The sequence below is a fragment of the Nomascus leucogenys genome, chromosome 3 (assembly GCF_006542625.1).
Source record: "Nomascus leucogenys isolate Asia chromosome 3, Asia_NLE_v1, whole genome shotgun sequence".
NCBI classification, from domain to species: domain Eukaryota; kingdom Metazoa; phylum Chordata; class Mammalia; order Primates; family Hylobatidae; genus Nomascus; species Nomascus leucogenys.
The window spans coordinates 54,318,225-54,335,822 of NC_044383.1; the positions used below are offsets into that span (position 1 = coordinate 54,318,225).

The 17,598-nt window shown below is 41.5% G+C and overlaps 1 protein-coding gene across 6 annotated transcripts in view; it reads right to left on the reverse strand.

The window, feature by feature from the left end:
* Nucleotides 1-17,598, reverse strand: part of SENP6 (SUMO specific peptidase 6) — a 118,455-nt gene that overhangs the window by 15,274 nt on the left and 85,583 nt on the right. For all 6 annotated transcript variants that reach the window (XM_003271132.3, XM_030809313.1, XM_030809312.1 and 3 more), the window contains 3 exons: nt 7,270-7,389; nt 5,674-5,766; nt 185-612 (listed from right to left, as the gene is read on the reverse strand). In XM_003271132.3, the coding sequence (XP_003271180.2) occupies nt 185-612; nt 5,674-5,766; nt 7,270-7,389 (641 nt within the window). The remainder of the gene's footprint in view (nt 1-184; nt 613-5,673; nt 5,767-7,269; nt 7,390-17,598) is intronic.

Below are 17,598 nucleotides of genomic sequence, written 5' to 3' on the forward strand. Positions count from 1 at the left end.
TCTCAAACTCCTGGCCTCAAGTGATCCTCCTGCCTTGGCCTCCCAAAGTGCTGGGATTATAAGCATGAGCCACCACACCCAGCCATTAACCTGATTTTCTTTAAAACAGGATCTTAATCCTGTTTATTAAAAAATCCAGATTATTCTGAATTTTTTCATTCTTTCAAAACATTTAGATACATACCTGTATGATGTGTGGAACTTAAACCTTCATTCTGTAGGCCATTCTCACTTTTAGTCCTATCAGCAACTTTCTGGGATGTAGATTCTCCTTTAATGAATTCTTCATTTTCGCTCGCCGTATGATTTATTTTTTTCACGCTGTATTTTACACTGCACATGTTTCTCTTATAACGAGGGTCACTTTCTTCCTGCCCAGGATTGGAATCAATCACAGCTATGCAATGTTTTTTGTTTAGCATCTTCTTAATTACAGGCTTGGCGGAGGAGTTTTGTGAACAACTCTCCATTTCACTGGCTGAAGAAGAAATACAACTGTCCTCTACAGGTGAACATTTCTGCATGACAGCATTTTCATGGTAATGAGGATTAGGTTCACACTTTGGTTTTTCCAAACCGGGGAAACAAACAACAGCCAAAAACCAGTGTGCACTGTAAAAAACAAATGAAATGACTAAATATGTTATTAGAAAAGTTTATTATATTTGGCAATACATATCAATTAAAATATTTTTTTCTGAAGTTCCTGCCAATGAATTTATTAAAAATGCCTAATTCTGGCCAGGCGCGGTAGTAGCTCACGCCAGTAATCCCAGCACTTCAGGAGGCTGAGGCGGGTGGATCACCTGAGGTCAGGAGTTCGAGACCAGCGTAGCCAACATGGCAAAACCCCGTCTTTACTAAAAATACAAAAATTAGCCAGGCGCAGTGGTGCGCATCTGTAATCTCAGCTACTCAGTAGGCTGAGGCAGGAGAATCACTTGAACCCAAGAGGCAGAGGTTGCAGTGAGCCGAGATTGTGCCACTGCACTCCAGCTTGGGGGTGACAGAGCAAGACTCCATCTCAAAAAAAAAAAAAAAAAAAAAAAGCCTATTTTTTTTTAGTTCTCAAATTAATCTGCTTGTTTTATGTGATCACTGATTCAGTAACAGAACACAATGTCTATTCAAAAATAACATAGTTTGCATTAAAATTATGTAGCCTGTATTTACTTTTGCAAACAATCCCTGAACCTTTTCTTGTCTTTGGAATGAAAAATTCATTGACTTTTCTGGCAAGTAATGTCACTTTGCAACTCGTCATTCCCCTTTGCTTTCTCTTTATGTAAAAAGATGGAAAACTATCCATCTTAAAGATTAAACTGTCGGCCAGGCGCGGTGGCTCATGCCTGTAATCCTAGCACTTTGGGAGGCCGAGGCGGGTGGATTGCCTGAGTTCAGGAGTTTGAGAACAGCCTGGGCAACACGGTGAAACCCCGTCTCTACTAAAATACAAAAAATTAGCTGGGCATGGCAGTGTGCGCCTGTAGTTCCAGCTACTCGGGAGGTTGAGGCAGAAGAATTGCTTGAACCCGGGAGGCGGAGGTTGCAGTGAGCCGAGATCATGCCACTGCACTCCACCCTGGGCGACAGAGCGAGACTCCGTCTCCAAAAAAAAAAAAAAAAAAAAAGATTAAACTGTCTTCAGCAGTCTGATTAGGTCATACGATTTTTCAACATTCTCTAAGAATTGCATATATAGTTTTGTTCTTTTTGCTGTTACTGTGTGTTAAGACAGGAAAGGCTTAATATCAAAAATATGTATATAAGTAATGTTTTATCTCATGCTATATTGAAATTTAATATATTAAAAAGAAAGAACATATCTAACCTAGTCCTTGCACAAAAATTTAAGTATTAGTAGAGAGTTCCAGCTATCAAGTAGGTGCTTATGATACAGCTGAATTCAGGTATCACTGTTCCCAACAGTAGAGTATAGGACACAAGCAAGAAGCTGTACAGTCCTGGCTAATACTCATTTTTTGCTAGACACAGGGCTGTGTTGGGATACAAGGAACAGGCTGTAGATGTCAGGGAGCTTATTGGTCAAGCAAAATAATATTTGTCCTATGGTAGGGTGTTCAATAAATATTTGCTGGATGAAAAACAAATTATCTTGCCATGGATAGAAATTATTCCACTTTCTCATTTTTGTAGAATATCAGAGTACCTAAGTTAGTACTAAGAAACAGCACTATCTATCTCTTCATCAAACAGCATCCAGTAGAAATGGCTGTCATAGGCTGGCTGGCTTCATCTTCAGTATTGCGAAGGCCAGATGGATGAAAGCTTGCTTCTCTCCTGTTCTTCATTATTATTCGTTAGTACCCTATGGATTTAGATCAGGCTAACACACCAACCTCCTCATTTCATCACTTCTAACACATAGCTAATTTTATTTTAAAGTCACATCACAACTTTAGACACGTTGCAATGCGGGAAAAATGTGTTTTAAAAATTGATGATGCCAGGCACAGTGGCTCACATCTGTAATCCCAACACTTTGGGAGGTTGAGGCAGGCATATCGCTTGAGCTCAGGAGTTGGAGACTGGCCTGGGCAACGTGGCAAAACCCCGTCTCTACCAAAAACACAAAATATTAGCTGGGTGTGATGGCACATGCCTGTGGTCCAAGCTACTGGGGTTGGGGGCTGAGGTGGGAGGATAGCTTGAGCCTGGGAGGTGGAGGTTGCAGTGAGCCGAGAAGGTGCCACTGCACTCCAGTCTGGAAGACAGAGTGAGACCCCATCTCAAAATAAATAAAATAAAATTGATGAAATATAGTATAATACAGTGACTCTCAACCTATAGCTGTAATAAAGCCTATCACAGTTCTTAAAATTTCTTAGCTATGCCAATGTGGCTAAGCTACAAATTTCCTCACCTAAAAACTAGGAAAAATCCTTTTTGGCCTAAGAAGAGAAAGCTGAATCAGACAATTACTTCCATTAAGCCAGGGTTTTACTTTTATGATTCCTTTTAATAACAACTACATTAACTTTAACAGCAGGAGAGAGGGTAACACAGACTTTTGGCCAGGCGCAGTGGCTCATGCCTGTAATCCTGGTGCTATGGGAGGCTGAGGTGGGGGAACTGCTTGAGGCCAGAAGTTTGAGACCAGTCTGGGCAACATAGCTAGACCCCGTCTCCAAAAAAAAATTAAAAAAATTAGCTGGGCCTGTGGCACATGCCTGTAGTTCTGGCTACTCAGGAGGATTGCTTAAGCCTAGGAGTTTGAAGCTTCAGTGAGCTATGATTCCACCACTGTACTCCAGCCTGGGCAACAGAATGAGACTCTGTCTTTAAAAAACAAAACAAAACAAAAGAAAATACCTAGGCAATTTCACTTAAGATAGATTAGATCCACACATTAAATTTGTGTTTCTGGAAATTACTATAACAATTTTTAATAAACAGCTTAGAAACTTAAGAAAAAAATTAGGGCCAGGTACAGTGGCACATGCCTGTAATCCCAGCACTTTGAGAGGCTAAGGCAGGTGGATCGCTTCCGCTCTGGAGTTTGAGACCAGCCTGGGCAGCATGGCAAAACCCCATCCTCTAAAAAAAAATACAAAAATTAGCTGGGTGTGGTAGCATGCACCTATAGTCCTAGCTACTCAGGAGGCTGAGGTCAGAGGATCGCTTAAGCCTGGGAGGTTGAGGCTGCAGTAAGCTGACATCATGCTACTACATTCCTGCCTGGGTGACAGACAGAGACCCTATCTCGAGAAAAAAGAAAGAAAGAAAAAATTGGTACTACTAGAAAAAATAAAAACAAAACAGATGACAAATATATATGGCAGCCAATCTAACATAATTAGTGTATAAGTATTTGTAGCTTTATCTCTTCAAAAAAAAAAAAAAGCAAAAACTAAAACAAGCTCTCTTGATTTATTGGCTATTTTTTAATCTACAAATGGTAGAGCCCTCTGTACAGAGTTCATTTTCTACCTCTCACTAAGGTGACTGGAAGCACTGATAATAACTTCCATGCAGAGGTATAGTGACTAAGAGGGATGTGCCTCTATTCCTAAATCGTGTATAATCAAATAATATTTCTATTTAAAATTTTTATAATTCATTTCTGACAAATGGCTTCCCTCCCTTTCACCTAGTAAGCTGTTCACATGTTACTTTACAAGACAAATTAGTACTCAGTCAAGAAACCGTCTTTTCTTTCTTTCTTTTTTTTTTTTTGAGATGGAGTCTCACTCTGCTGCCCAGGCTGGAGTGCAGGGGCATGATCTTGGCTCACTGCAACCTCTGCCCCCTGGGTTCAGACGATCCTCCTGCCTCAGCCTCCCGAGTAGCTGGGATTACAGGCACGCACCACCACGCCGAGCTAATTTTTGTATTTTCAGTAGAGACGAGGTTTTGCCATGTTGGCCAGGTTGGTCTTGAACCCCTGACCTCAAGTAATCTGCCCACCTCAGCCTCTGAAAGTGCTGGGATTACAGGCGTGAGCCACCACGCCCAGCCAAAACCTTATTTTGAAGAGAATGAAGAAATTAACTAGTTTTAAATGTTATTTTAAACTTTACTATGATAATATGAATTTAAAAATATATAGCTTTGCTAGGAGCAGTGGCTCATGTCTATAATCCCAGCTACTTGGGAGGCTGAGGTGGGGGATGGCTTGAGGCCAAGAGTTCAAGACCAGCCTGAGCAACACAGTGAGACCGTCACCTCTACAAAAGTTTAAAAAAAAAAAAAAATTCAGAAGCTAGCTTGGCACAGTTAGGCTTATTAGACATAAACAATCGCACAGAATACCAACTCCAGGAAAGCATATTCTGCAACCATGATAGAATGAGACAAAGTAGGGCCATATCATAATTTGTCTAAGCAGAGAAAAACGTAAGGTCACAGTTGGAAACCACAAAATAGCCAACATTCTTCTTTATTAATGAGTGAATGCTACTTCTTTACCTAGGCAAACCACTACTACTTTAGACCCTCCCCCATATCACCCAAGGAAAGCCCAGATTCTGTCACAGGTTCTTTGAAACATCCTTTTATTGAGAGGCTCCAGAGTGGCCCATGGTGTGTGTTATTCCTTGATGCAAGTAATAAACCCAAGTTTTCCGACTACAAGTGTATTTCTGGTGGTCTTTGGATTGAGGGCATAGAAAAGCGAAAGAATAAAATACAAAAAACTTTAAGTCTCAATTGTAAAATACTACTAGCTAGTCATTGGGAGAGAATAATACAAATCTTTAAACACCTCCATTTACTCAGAAACTGCTTCAAGTAGTCCACATGGTTTTTAATTGAAAAATGGCATAAATCCAACCATCATTTCTCCTTTCTGGTTGAAAACAGAAGTGTATTTTAAACTTAAGATTCCAGTTCCTTTATGTGACCTAATCATCTTTTTGTATAAAATAATACTTTTCTATAGGTTACTTGCTAGACAATAAGCACCATTTTTTAAAAAATGGTATTATTTGACATTAATGAATAAAATGAGATTAGAAAGGTATCTGGTCTATTGTCTGTAAAATTCAATATCTTCCATGATTCACTATGAAACTGCATTAATTCTTGTAAAACAGGCAGTACAAATATGAATATATACAAGAGATTTCAGAAAGATGTTTTAAAATGAATTCTTCATCTCATACTCATTATTTAAAAATTGCCATCATTTACATAAAGGAAATTCTTACTCACGCTTCATTAAGGGGTACAAAAATAAAATCCTTCTCAAAAATATCTACATGCCGGGTCCATGTTTTTACTCTCCCATGTCGCTTTTGCTGTATTCTGTAAGAAGGAGATAAATTATAAGCTTCTGAAATATTTCTAGTGCTCCAGCTTATATGTAGTGATGTATAAATTAAGAAGATTCAGATGTAATAGTTCAAACAGTTGCATAAAATGGCTTGACAAACTGGGGAAAGAAAATACAACTTGCTGGATGGAAACTAGGAAGGCATGGGACTACCCATTGTTGAATTTGGAGAAAGATATTTTACTCCTGTTACTCCATCTGAGGGGCGGAAGTTCTAGTGTTTATCTTGCCTAGACTTCTCTTTACTATTTTTATTACTGCAGAATTCGTACTGGCAACTATATTGAGAGGTGTAGCCAAGCACAACTTAGGGTAACTGGGGAGAACACAGTAGGAAAAGTGAGCATTATCTGATGGTAGATGAAGCAATATAGCTATGAGCACTAGTCAAAACCAATGACTGTTATCACTTCTAAGATGCAACATTAGGAATTGCTGAAATAAGAGAAAATATTATTTATTATTATTATTTATTATGCATAGCAGCCATTAATTCAAGACATCTAACACTAGTTTTAAATTAAAAAATGTACCAATTCTTAAGTGTATCTTTTGATCAATTACCAGCAAATTATCAGAGCTAGATGCCATCACTATTGGAGAGGAATTATAAAGAAAATAGGTGGGACATGGTGGCTCACACCTGAAATCCCAGTACTTTGGGAGGCAGAGGCGAACAGATTCCTTGAGCCCAGGAGTTTGAAACCAGCCTGGGAAACATGGTGAAACCCTGTCTCCAAAAAAAATACAAAATGTAGCTGGGTGGGGTGGCGTGTGCCTTAGTCCCAGCTACTTGGGAGGCTGAGGTGGAAGGATCACCTCAGGGGTTGTGGTGAGACAAGATCGCACCAATACCCTCCAGCCTGGGCGACAGAGTGAGATCCTGTCTTGAAAAAAAGAAAACAAATCAGGACTACTGTGTACTCCTGATTTGTATATATACTGCAACGGTACTTCCTTAATTTGTCTGAGAACAATCATCCAAAGAGCTTATTAAGAGTATAGATTCACAGGTTCCTTTCTTAGATATTATGGATAAACAACTAGGATAAAACAGAGTAATCTGTAGTTAGTAAGTATCTAAGTAATTTTAAAAAACCTATTAGTCACATTTGGGAAACACTATTCTAGATATTTGACCTAGAACATTTATAAATTCCAGGTATTCTGAAAGTATTAGAATATTATGAATTATATTAATTTTGTAAACTGATAAGAGAACTAAATGATATTGCCTCAATATAAATAAGTTGTTAAAAAAAATTCCAAAACTAGCACAAAGTTAGTTTAAGGCATGAACCCATGAAGAATGAAAATGGAACTGATTTATTTAGTGTGTTCTCTTCCTGGCTGGAGAATTTAAAAAGTAAGCAAGAGAACTGCAGAGATTTGTGTTTTCTTTCACGTATGTGATTTTTTACTTAGTTAAATTTGAGTGACTTACATCTGTTAAATATTTTCAGAGTTTGACTTACGACAGATTAGTTGTTTCATGATTTCTCCTCTCTCTCTGATTAAGGCGTTTATAGAAAAAAGAACTGAATATATGAATTCGGTCAGCGTCTTCTTTCTTCAGTTTTTCAAGCACCAAGTATCTATTTGATACAAAATAATTAAAATATAATTAATGTAACAGTTCACTTTATTTATTTATTTCTATCTTTTTGAGACAGAGTCTCGCTCTGTTGCCCAGACTGGAGGGCAGTGGTGCGATCTCAACTCACTGCAACCTCCACCTCCTGGGTTCAAGTGATTCTCCTGCTTCAGCCTCCCAAGTAGCTGGGATTACAGGCACACACCACCATGCCCAGATAATTTTTCTATTTTAGTAGAGATGGGGTTTCCTCATGTTGGTCAGGCTGGTCTCGAACTCCTGACCTCAAGTAATCTGCCCGCCTGAGCCTCACAAAGTGCTGGGATTACAGGCGTGAGCCATTGCACACGGCCACAGTTCGCTTTGTATTAAAAACTCAGTAAATCTTTTTTCTTTGAACCATCAATCTCTCTTCTTTAGAACAAAGGAAGTTATTAGCAAAGTTTGATAACTATCCAATTATCTTCAGGCAATGAAAATTGCTATTTGAAAATAAAATTATGACATAAAAATCTAATGTTTTAAAACAAGGACACATTCTATGCAGTGAGCTGAAACTGAGCCACTGCACTCCAGCCTGAGAAACAGAGTGAGACTCTGTCACACACAAAAAAACCAAAAACCTTGTTAGGCTGTGCACAGTGGCTCATGCCTGTAATGTCAGCACTTTGGGAGGCTGAGGTGGGCAGATCACCTGAGGTGGGGAGCTCGAGACCAGCCTGGACAATATGATGAAACCCTGTCTCTACTAAAAATACAAAAAATTAGCCGGGTGTGGTGGCGAGTGCCACCAGTCTCCCAACTACTTGGGAGGCTGAGGCGGGAGAATCACTTGAACCTGTGAGGCAGAGGTTGCAGTGAGCCAAAATCACGCCACTACACTCCAGCCTGGGCGTGACAGACCAAGACTTGGTCTCAAAAAAATAAAAATAAATTTAAAAAAACCAAAGGCACACTCTACATCTAGAGTAGAGCATATGTCCCCACATTATTCATAATAGCCCAAAAGCATAATAAGAAAAATGCTCACCAACTGACAAATGGAAAAATAAAGTGTCACATTTATACAATGAAGTATCTGAAATAGAAATGAAGTGATAATACATATGATATCATAGAAAATCCTTGAAAACATGCCAACTAAAAGAATCTATTCATAAAAACCACATATTTTATGGTTCTATTTGTACAAAATGTCCAGAATACAAAAAGCCAGAGATAGAGAAAAGACTGACAGCTGCACAGGGCTGGAGGAGGGATTGGAAGAAAAGTGATTGCTAATGGGTACTAGGCTTCTTTATGGGGCAATGAAACACACTGAATTGTATACTTCAAATGGGTGAATTGTATGTTATATGTATTATATCTAAGTAAAGCTGTTATCATTATGTATTTTTTATTTCATTTTAAACAGTTCAGTTAATAAACCACAAAGATCCAGCAGCATAGTATTTTTTATGAAAATAGAAGATAAAGGGAAAGAACTTGTAGAGTGGTGAGATGGTTAACAATGACTCTGTAAAGTGATCTTACATTGGTTCTGATTTTTTTTGAGGTAAGAGTTTCGCTCTTATTGCCCAGGCAGGCTGGAGTGCAATGGCATGAACTCGGCTCACCACAAGCTCCGCCTCCCGGGTTCAAGCGATTCTCTTGCCTCAGCCTCCTGAGTAGTTGGGATTACAGGCATGCACCACCATGCCAGGCTAATTTTGTATTTTTAGTAGAGACGGGGTTTCTCCATGTTGGTCAGGCTGGTCTTGAACTCCCGACCTCAGGTGATCCACCTGCCTCGGCCTCCCCAGGTGCTGGGATTACAGGCGTGAGCCACCGTGCCTGGCCTGGTTCTAATTTTTTATTGCCTTAGTTATTTTTTTATACATCTATAGCAAAACAAGTAACAATAGTCGTTTATATCACAAAGGGAAATTATGATATATTAAATTTATTTATGATCCAAACTTTCTCATAGGACTTATGCAAGTTCAAGCTTATGACCATATTATCAAAATGAGGACAGTCTGAAAGTCTTGTGAAATCTTACACAGAAAGAGCAAATGCTTAAAACATCTGGCCCCCTAGAGGGCACATTCTTGAGATCTGTTACTTTTATCACTAATATGCAATAATTCCAAAGCTCAAGTTTTAATGAAAATGACACAATTTAAAAATTTCTTGCCTTCAGGCAACTCAGTGTGCCCCTACAGAAGATAATACAAGACAGTGAGTCAGATCAAGACACAGTTTATATTAGTTGCTGAATTCTACAATAGTATCTTCAACACACACCATGTAGATAAATAGCTATCAGTCCAGGGACTATACTGTAATGAGTGAACCATGAGACTTTTGCTGGCCCAAACTACAATGGCTACTTTGGTTTTTTTTTTTTTTTTTTCAGACCGAGTCTCACTCAGTCTGTCTCCCAGGCTGCAGTGCAGTGGCGCAATCTTGGCTCACTGCAACCTCCACCTCCAGGTTCAAGTGATTCTCCTGCCTCAGCCTCCCGAGTAGCTAGGACTACAGGCACGTGCCACCACACCCAGCTAATTTCTGTATTTTTTTTAGTAGAGGCCGGGTTTCACCATGTTGGCCAGGTTGGTCTCGAACTCCATCCCTCAAATGATCCTCCCACCCTGGCCTCCCAAAATGCTGGGATTACAGGCATGAGCCATTGTGCCTGGCCTACAATGGCTGTTTTATAAAACTTAATTGAATAAAGGGATATTCACCTTAAAAAAAGGAAATGTATTTGTGATGTAAGAAAACTGAGCTGGACATAGTGGCTCACTGCAGCCTCCGCCTCCTGGGCTGAAGCCATCCTCCTACCTCTTCCTCCAGGGTAGCTGGGACTACAGGCATACGCCACCACACCCGGCTAACTTTTGCTTTTTTTTTGTGGGGGAGGTAAACATGGGGTTTCACCATTTTGTCCAGGCTGATCTCGAACTTCTGGGCTCAGGTGGTCTGCTCGCCTTGGTGTCCCAAGTGCTAGGATTACAGATTTTTTTTTTTTTTTTTTTTGGCGGGGGAAGGGAAGGAGGAAGAGCCACAGGGCCAGGTGTGAGGGAGGAATGGGATGTGGGGAGGATGGGGGGCGAGAGATGTGGGACTCAGGCACCAGCCTGGGAAGCCTCCAGGATTACAGGTTTGAGCCACCACACCCAGCCTGTGCTTTATTTATTTCTGTGAGATAAAGTCTCACTCTCTCGCCCAGGCTGGAGTGCAGTGGCATGGTCACAGCTGACTGCAACCTCAAACTCCTGGGCTCAAGAGATCCCTCACTTCACTCTTCTGAGTAGCTGGGACCACAGGCCTGCACTACCATGCCCAGCTAATTTTTTTTTTTGTATGTTTTTGTAGAGACAAGGGTCTTGCTATATTGCCCAATATGGTCTTGAACTCCTTGCCTGAAGCAATCCTCCAGCATCGGCCTCCCAAAGTACTGGGATTATAGGTGTGAGTCACTGCCAATGGCCTAATTGATGCTTTTAAAGTAACTAGTTTCGTTTTTCTGATATGCACCCGTAAGATTTCTGTGACTACAGTTCTAGATTTTTTAAGTGTACATGTGTTACAACTATTAACTTTAAAATAATAATCATATCTCTTATTTTAGAATTAAAGGGAAAACCCAAGCTTACTACAAAAACTTATGGGAGGCCAGGCACAGGGGCTCACGCCTGTAATCCCAGCACTTTGGGAGGTGGAGGCGGAGGCGGAGGCGGGCGGATCACCTGAGGTGGGGAGTTTGAGACCAGCCTGAACAACATGGAGAAACCCGGTCTCTACTAAAAATACAAAACTAGCCGGGTGTGGTAGCACATGCCTGTAATCCCAGCTACTCAGGAGGCTGAGGCAGGAGAATAGCTTGAACCCGGGAGGCGGACGCTGCAGTAAGCCAAGATCGTGCCATTGCACTCCAGCCTGGACAACAAGAGTGAAACTCCATCTCAAAAAAAACCAAAAAACAATGGGAGGCCAAGGCGGGCGGATCACGAGGTCAGGAGATCGAGACCATCCTGGCTAACACGGTGAAACCCCGTCTCTACTAAAAATACAAAAAATTAGCCAGGCATGGTGGCGGGCACCTGTGGTCCCAGCTACTCGGGAGGCTGAGGCAGGAGAATGGCATGAACCTGGGAGGCAGAGCTTGCAGTGAGCTGAGATCGCGCCACTGCACTCCAACCTGGGTGACAGAGTGAGACTCCGTCTCAAACAAAAACAAAAACAAAAAATAAAAAACGAAACACAATAACAAAAAAAAAACCTTATGGGAATTTCTTCCATTTGGGTGCACCAATTTCTCTAAGTGCACACATCATTTAAATATTGAATGCTGGTGAAGCTGTTTAGTTGCTATTTCATAAAACGGAAAATCTAACAACATCAGAACTCCTTTAACTGTAAGATGAAGTTAAACAGTGATTTTAGGCTGGGCACACTGGTGGGAGGATCCCTTGAGAATAGCCTGGGCAACATAGGAAGACCCTATATCTCCAAGAAAATTTAAAAAATTAGCAGAGTGTGGTAGCTCGCACATGTAGTCCCAGCCACTTGAGAGGCTGAGGCAGGAGGATCGCTTGAGCCAGGGAGGTCTGGGCTTCAGTGAGTCGTGATTGCATCACTGCTCTCCAATCTGAACGACAAAGTAAGAATCTGTCTTTGAAAAAAAAAAAAAATATTTTTAGCTGGGCATGGTAATTGTCTGTAATTCCAGCACTTTGGAGGCCAAGGTGGGAGGATCGCTTGAGCCCAGAAATTTGAGACCAGCCTGGGCACAAAGGAAGACCCTGCCTCTATTTAAATTAAAAAAAAAAAAATTAGGCTGAGCACAGTGGCTCATGCCTGTAATCCTAGCACTTTGGGAAGCTGATGGGGGGGTGGGGGGGAATCACTTGAGGACAGAAGTTCGAGACAAGCGTGGCCAACAAGGTGAAACCCTGTCTCTAATAAAAATACAAAACAATTAGCCAGGCATGGTGGTGAGTGCCTGTAGTCCCAGCTACTCAGGAGGCTGAGGCAGGAGAATGGCATGAACCCAGGAGGCGGAGCTTGCAGTGAGCCGAGATTGCACCACTGCACTCCAGAGCCTGGGTGACAGAGCGAGACTCCTGTCTCAAAAAAAACAAAAAACAAAAAACAAAAAAACAAAAAAAACCAAAACAACAACAACAAAAAAAAAAACAAAAAAACAAGAACAAACATATAAAATTTATCATGTTAACCATTCTGAGTGTAGAATTCAGCAGTGTAAAGTATATGCAGTGTTAAAAACAGATCTCCAGTAACTTTCTCGTGTTGCAAAACTGAACATGTCTATTAAACAACTTTTTCCCCTTCCCCTCAAATCCCAGTAAACATCAATTCTATTTTCTGTTTCTATGAATTTGACTACTTTAGATAACTCATATAACAGAAATCATACTTTTGTGACTGACTTACTGTGCTTGGCACAATGACCTCAAGGTTCATCTATGTTAAAGCAAGTAACAGGATTTCCTTCCTTTTTAAAGAAGGAAATGTATACATATTTCATTATATGTATACACATTTGGTTTATCCGTTCATCAATGGACAGCAGGATTGTTTCCACCACTCAGCTATTATGAATGTTGCTATGAACATGGGTGTGCAAATATGTCTTCAAGACTCTGCTTTGTGGTTGGGAGCAGTGGTTTATGCCTGTAATCCCAGAACTTTGGGAAGCCAAGGTAGGAGGACTGCTTGAGGCCAGGAGTTCAAGACCAGCCTGGCCAACAAAGAGAGACACCATCTGTATAAAAGTGAAAAAATTAGCAGGGTGTGATGGCGTGCACCTGTAGTCCCAGCTACTTAGGAAGCTGAGGCAGGACGATCACTTGAGCCCAGGAGGCTATCGTGAGCTGTGACTGTGATGCTGCACTCCACCGTGGGTGACAGAATGAGATCCTAGCTCAAAACAAAAAGACGCTGCTTTCGGTTCTTTTGGACATCCAGTCATGCAGTGCTTAAGAATGGGGTTATGTTCTGAGAAAGGCATCATTAGGTAATTTGAAGTTGTGCATCATACAGTGTACTTACACAATTCTAGGTGGTATACTGTCCTATACACCTAGGCTATATAGTATAACCTACTGCTTCTACACTATACACCTGTATAGTATGTTACTGTACTGAATACCGTAGGCAACTGTAACACAGTGGAAACTATTTGTGTGCCCACAGAAAAGGTACAGTAAAAATGTTATTATAATCTTATGGGCTCACCATCACATGTGGTCCATAATTGACTGAAACATTATGTGGCACAAGACTGTATACCCAGAAGTGGGATTGCTGGATCATATTGTAGTTCTATTTTTAATTTTTTGAGGAGCCTACACACTGTTTTCCACAGTGGCAGCACCATTTCATAACAGTTTCAATTTCTCCACATCCTCAACAACACTTATTTTCTGTTTTTGTTTTTTTTGTTATTGTTTTAATAGTAGCCATCCTAATGGATGTGAGATGACACTGTGTTATTGTTTTGATGTTGCATTTCTCTAATGATTACTGATGTTGAGCATCTTTCATATGCTTTTTGGCCATTTGTATGGATCACTTAAAAAAGAGATAACATCTTTTGACTTATCTATAAAGATTTTATTTTTTCCTTAGATATAGGGTCTTGCTGTGTCACCCAGGTTGGGGTACAGTGGTGTGTAATCATAGCTCACTGTAGCCTCAAACTCTTGTCATGGGCTCAAGTGATCCTCCCATCTCAGCCTTCTCAATAGCTAGGACTATAGGTGTGCAACACCATGCCCAGCTAAATTTTTTTTTTTTTTGAGATGGAGTTTCACTCTTGTTGCCCAGGCTGGAGTGCAATGGCGTGATCTCGGCTCACGGCAACCTCCACCTCCCAGGGTCAAGTGATTCTCCTGCCTCAGCCTCCCGAGTAGCTGGGATTACAGGCATGCACTACCACATCTGGCTAATTTTGTATTTTTAGTAGAGATGGGTTTCCCCATGTTGGTCAGGCTGGTTTCACCTCCCGACCTCAGATGATCCACCTGCCTCAGCTTCCCAAAGTGCTGGGATTATAGGCGTAAGCCACCATGCCTGGCCTGCCCAGCTAATTAACATTTTTTTTTTTTTGTAGAGACAGGGCCTCATTATATTGCACAGGCTGGTCTCCAACTCTTGGCTTCAAGTGATCCTCCCACCTTGGCCTCCCAAAGCCCTGGGATTACAGGTATGAGCCACTGTGTCTGGTCAGCTATGCAGAACTTTGAAACACACCAAAAGGAAAAATGGTGTCCTTGAAATAGGGGCACAGTTAAACTAGATAGAATACAATCCTGGGCCGGGGGGGGTGGGGGTTCCAAGATGGTCTAATAGGAATAGCTCCAGTCTGCAGCTCTCAGCATGACCAATGCAGAAGATGGGTGATTTCTGCATTTCCAACTGAGGTAACTGGTTCATCTCATTGGGACTGGTAGGACAGTGGATGCAGACCACGGAGGGCGAGGTGAAGCAGGGCAGGGCATCGCCTCACCCAGGAAGCACAACGGGTTGGGGGATTTCCCTTTCCTAGCCAAGAGAAGCCGTGACAGACTACCTGGAAAAATGGGACACTCCCGCCCAAATACTGTGCTTTTCCCAAGGTCTTAGCAACCGGCAGACAAGGTGATTCTCTCCCGTGCCTGGCTCGGCGGCTCCCACGCCCATGGAGCCTTGCTCACTGCTAGCACAGCAGTCTGAGATCCATCTGTGAGACAGCAGCCTGACTGGGGGAGGGGCATCCGCCATTGCTGAGGCTTGAGTAGGTAAACAAAGCGGCCAGGAAGCTCAAACTGGGAGGGGCCCACTGCAGCTCAACAAGGCCTACTGCCTCTAGACTCCACCACTGTGGGCAGGGCATAGCTGAATGAAAGGCAGCAGACAACTTCTGCAGACTTAAACATCCCTGTCTGACAGCTCTGAAGAGAGCAGTGGTTCTCCCAGCATGGCATCTGAGCTCTCAGAACGGACAGAATGCCTCCTCAAGTGGGTCCCTGACCCCTGTGTAGCATAACTGGGAGACACTTCCCAGTAGGGGCCGACAGACACCTCATATAGGCGGCTGCCCCTCTGGGACGAAGCTTCCAGAGGAAGGATCAGACAGCAATATTTGCTGTTCTGCAATATTTGCTGTTCTGCAGCCTCTGCTGGTCTGGAGTGGAACGCCAGCAAACTCCAAAAGACCTACAGCTGAGGGACCTGACTGTTAGAAGGAAAACAGAAAGGAATAGCATCAATAAACAGAAAGGAATAGCATCAGCATCAACATCAACAAAAAGGTCATCTACACCAAAACCCTATCTGTCGGTCACCAATATCAAAGACCAAAGGTAGGTAAAACCACAAAGATGGGGAGAAACCAGAGCAGAAAAGCTGAAAATTCTAAAAATCAGAGTGCCTCTTCTCCTCCAAAGGATCGCAGCTCCTTGCCAGCAACAGAACAAAGCTGGACGGAGAATGACTTTGACGAGTTGACAGAAGCAGGCTTCTGGAGGTCAGTAATAACAAACTTCTCCGAGCTAAAAGAGGATGTTCAAACCCATCACAAGGAAGCTAAAATCCATAAAAAAAGATTAGATGAATAGCTAACTAGAATAAAGAGTGTAGAGAAGATCTTCAATGACCTGATGGAGCTGAAAACCATTGCACAAGAACTTCATGACACATGCACAAGCTTCAATAGCCAATTCGATCAAGTGGAAGAAAGAGTATCAGTGATTGAAGATCAAATTAATGAAATAAAGTGAGAAGACAAGGTTAGAGAAAAAAGAGTAAAAAGAAACAAAGCCTCTAAGAAATATGGGACTATGTGAAAAGACCAAATCTACGTTTGATTGGTGTACCTGAAAGTGATGGGGAGAATGGAACCAAGTTGGAAAACACTCTTCAGGATATTATCCAGGAGAACTTCCCCAATCTAGCAAGGCAGGCCAATATTCAAATTCAGAAAATGCAGGGACCACCACAAAGATACTCCTTGAGAAGAGCAACCCCAAGACACATAATTGTCAGATTGTCCAAGGTTGAAATGAAGGAAAAAGTGTTAAGGGCAGCCAGAGAGAAAGGTGGAGTTACCCACAAAGGGAAGCCCATCAGACTAACAGCTGATCTCTCGGCAGAAACCCTACAAGCCAGAAGAGAGTGGGGGCCAATATTCAACATTCTTAAAGGAAAGAATTTTCAACCCAGAATTTCATATCTAGCCAAACTAAGCTTCATAAGTGAAGGAGAAATAAAATACTTTACAGACAAGCAAATGTTGAGAGATTGTGTCGCCACCAGGCCTGCCCTAAAAGAGCTCCTGAAAGAAGCACTAAACGTGGAAAGAAACAACCGGTACCAGCCACTGCAAAAACAGGCCAAATTGTAAAGACCATCGAGGCTAGGAAGAAACTGCATCAATTAATGGGCAAAATAACCAGCTAACATCATAATGACAGGATCAAATTCACACATAACAATATTAACCTTAAATGTAAATGGGCTAAATGCCCCAATTAAAAGACACACTGGCAAAATGGATAAAGAGTTAAGACCCATCAGTGTGCTGTATTCAGGAGATCCATCTCACATGCAAAGATGCACACAGGCTCAAAATAAAGGGATGGAGGAAGATCTACCAAGCAAATGGAAAGCAAAAAAAAGCAGGGGTTACAATCCTAGTCTCTGATAAAACAGACTTTAAACCAACAAAGATCAAAAGAGACAAAGAAAGCTATTACATAGTGGTAAAGGGATCAATTCAACAAGAAGAGTTAACTATCCTAAATATATATGCACCCAATACAGGAGCACCCAGATTCATAAAGCAAGTTCTGAGAGACCTACAAAGAGACGTAGACTCCCACACAATAATAATGGGAGACTTTGACACCCCATTGTCAATATTAGACAGATCAACGAGACAGGTTAACAAGGATATCCAGAGCCTGAACTCAGCTCTGCAACAAGCAGACCTAATAGACATCTACAGAACTCTCCACCCCAAATCAACAGAATATACATTCTTCTCAGCACCACATCGCACTTATTCAAAAACTGACCACATAATTGGAAGTAAAGCACTCCTCAGCAAATGTAAAAGAAGAGAAATCACAACAAACTGTCTCTCAGACCACAGTGCAATCAAATTAGAACTCAGGATTAAGAAACTCACTCAAAACTGCACAACTACATGGAAACTGAA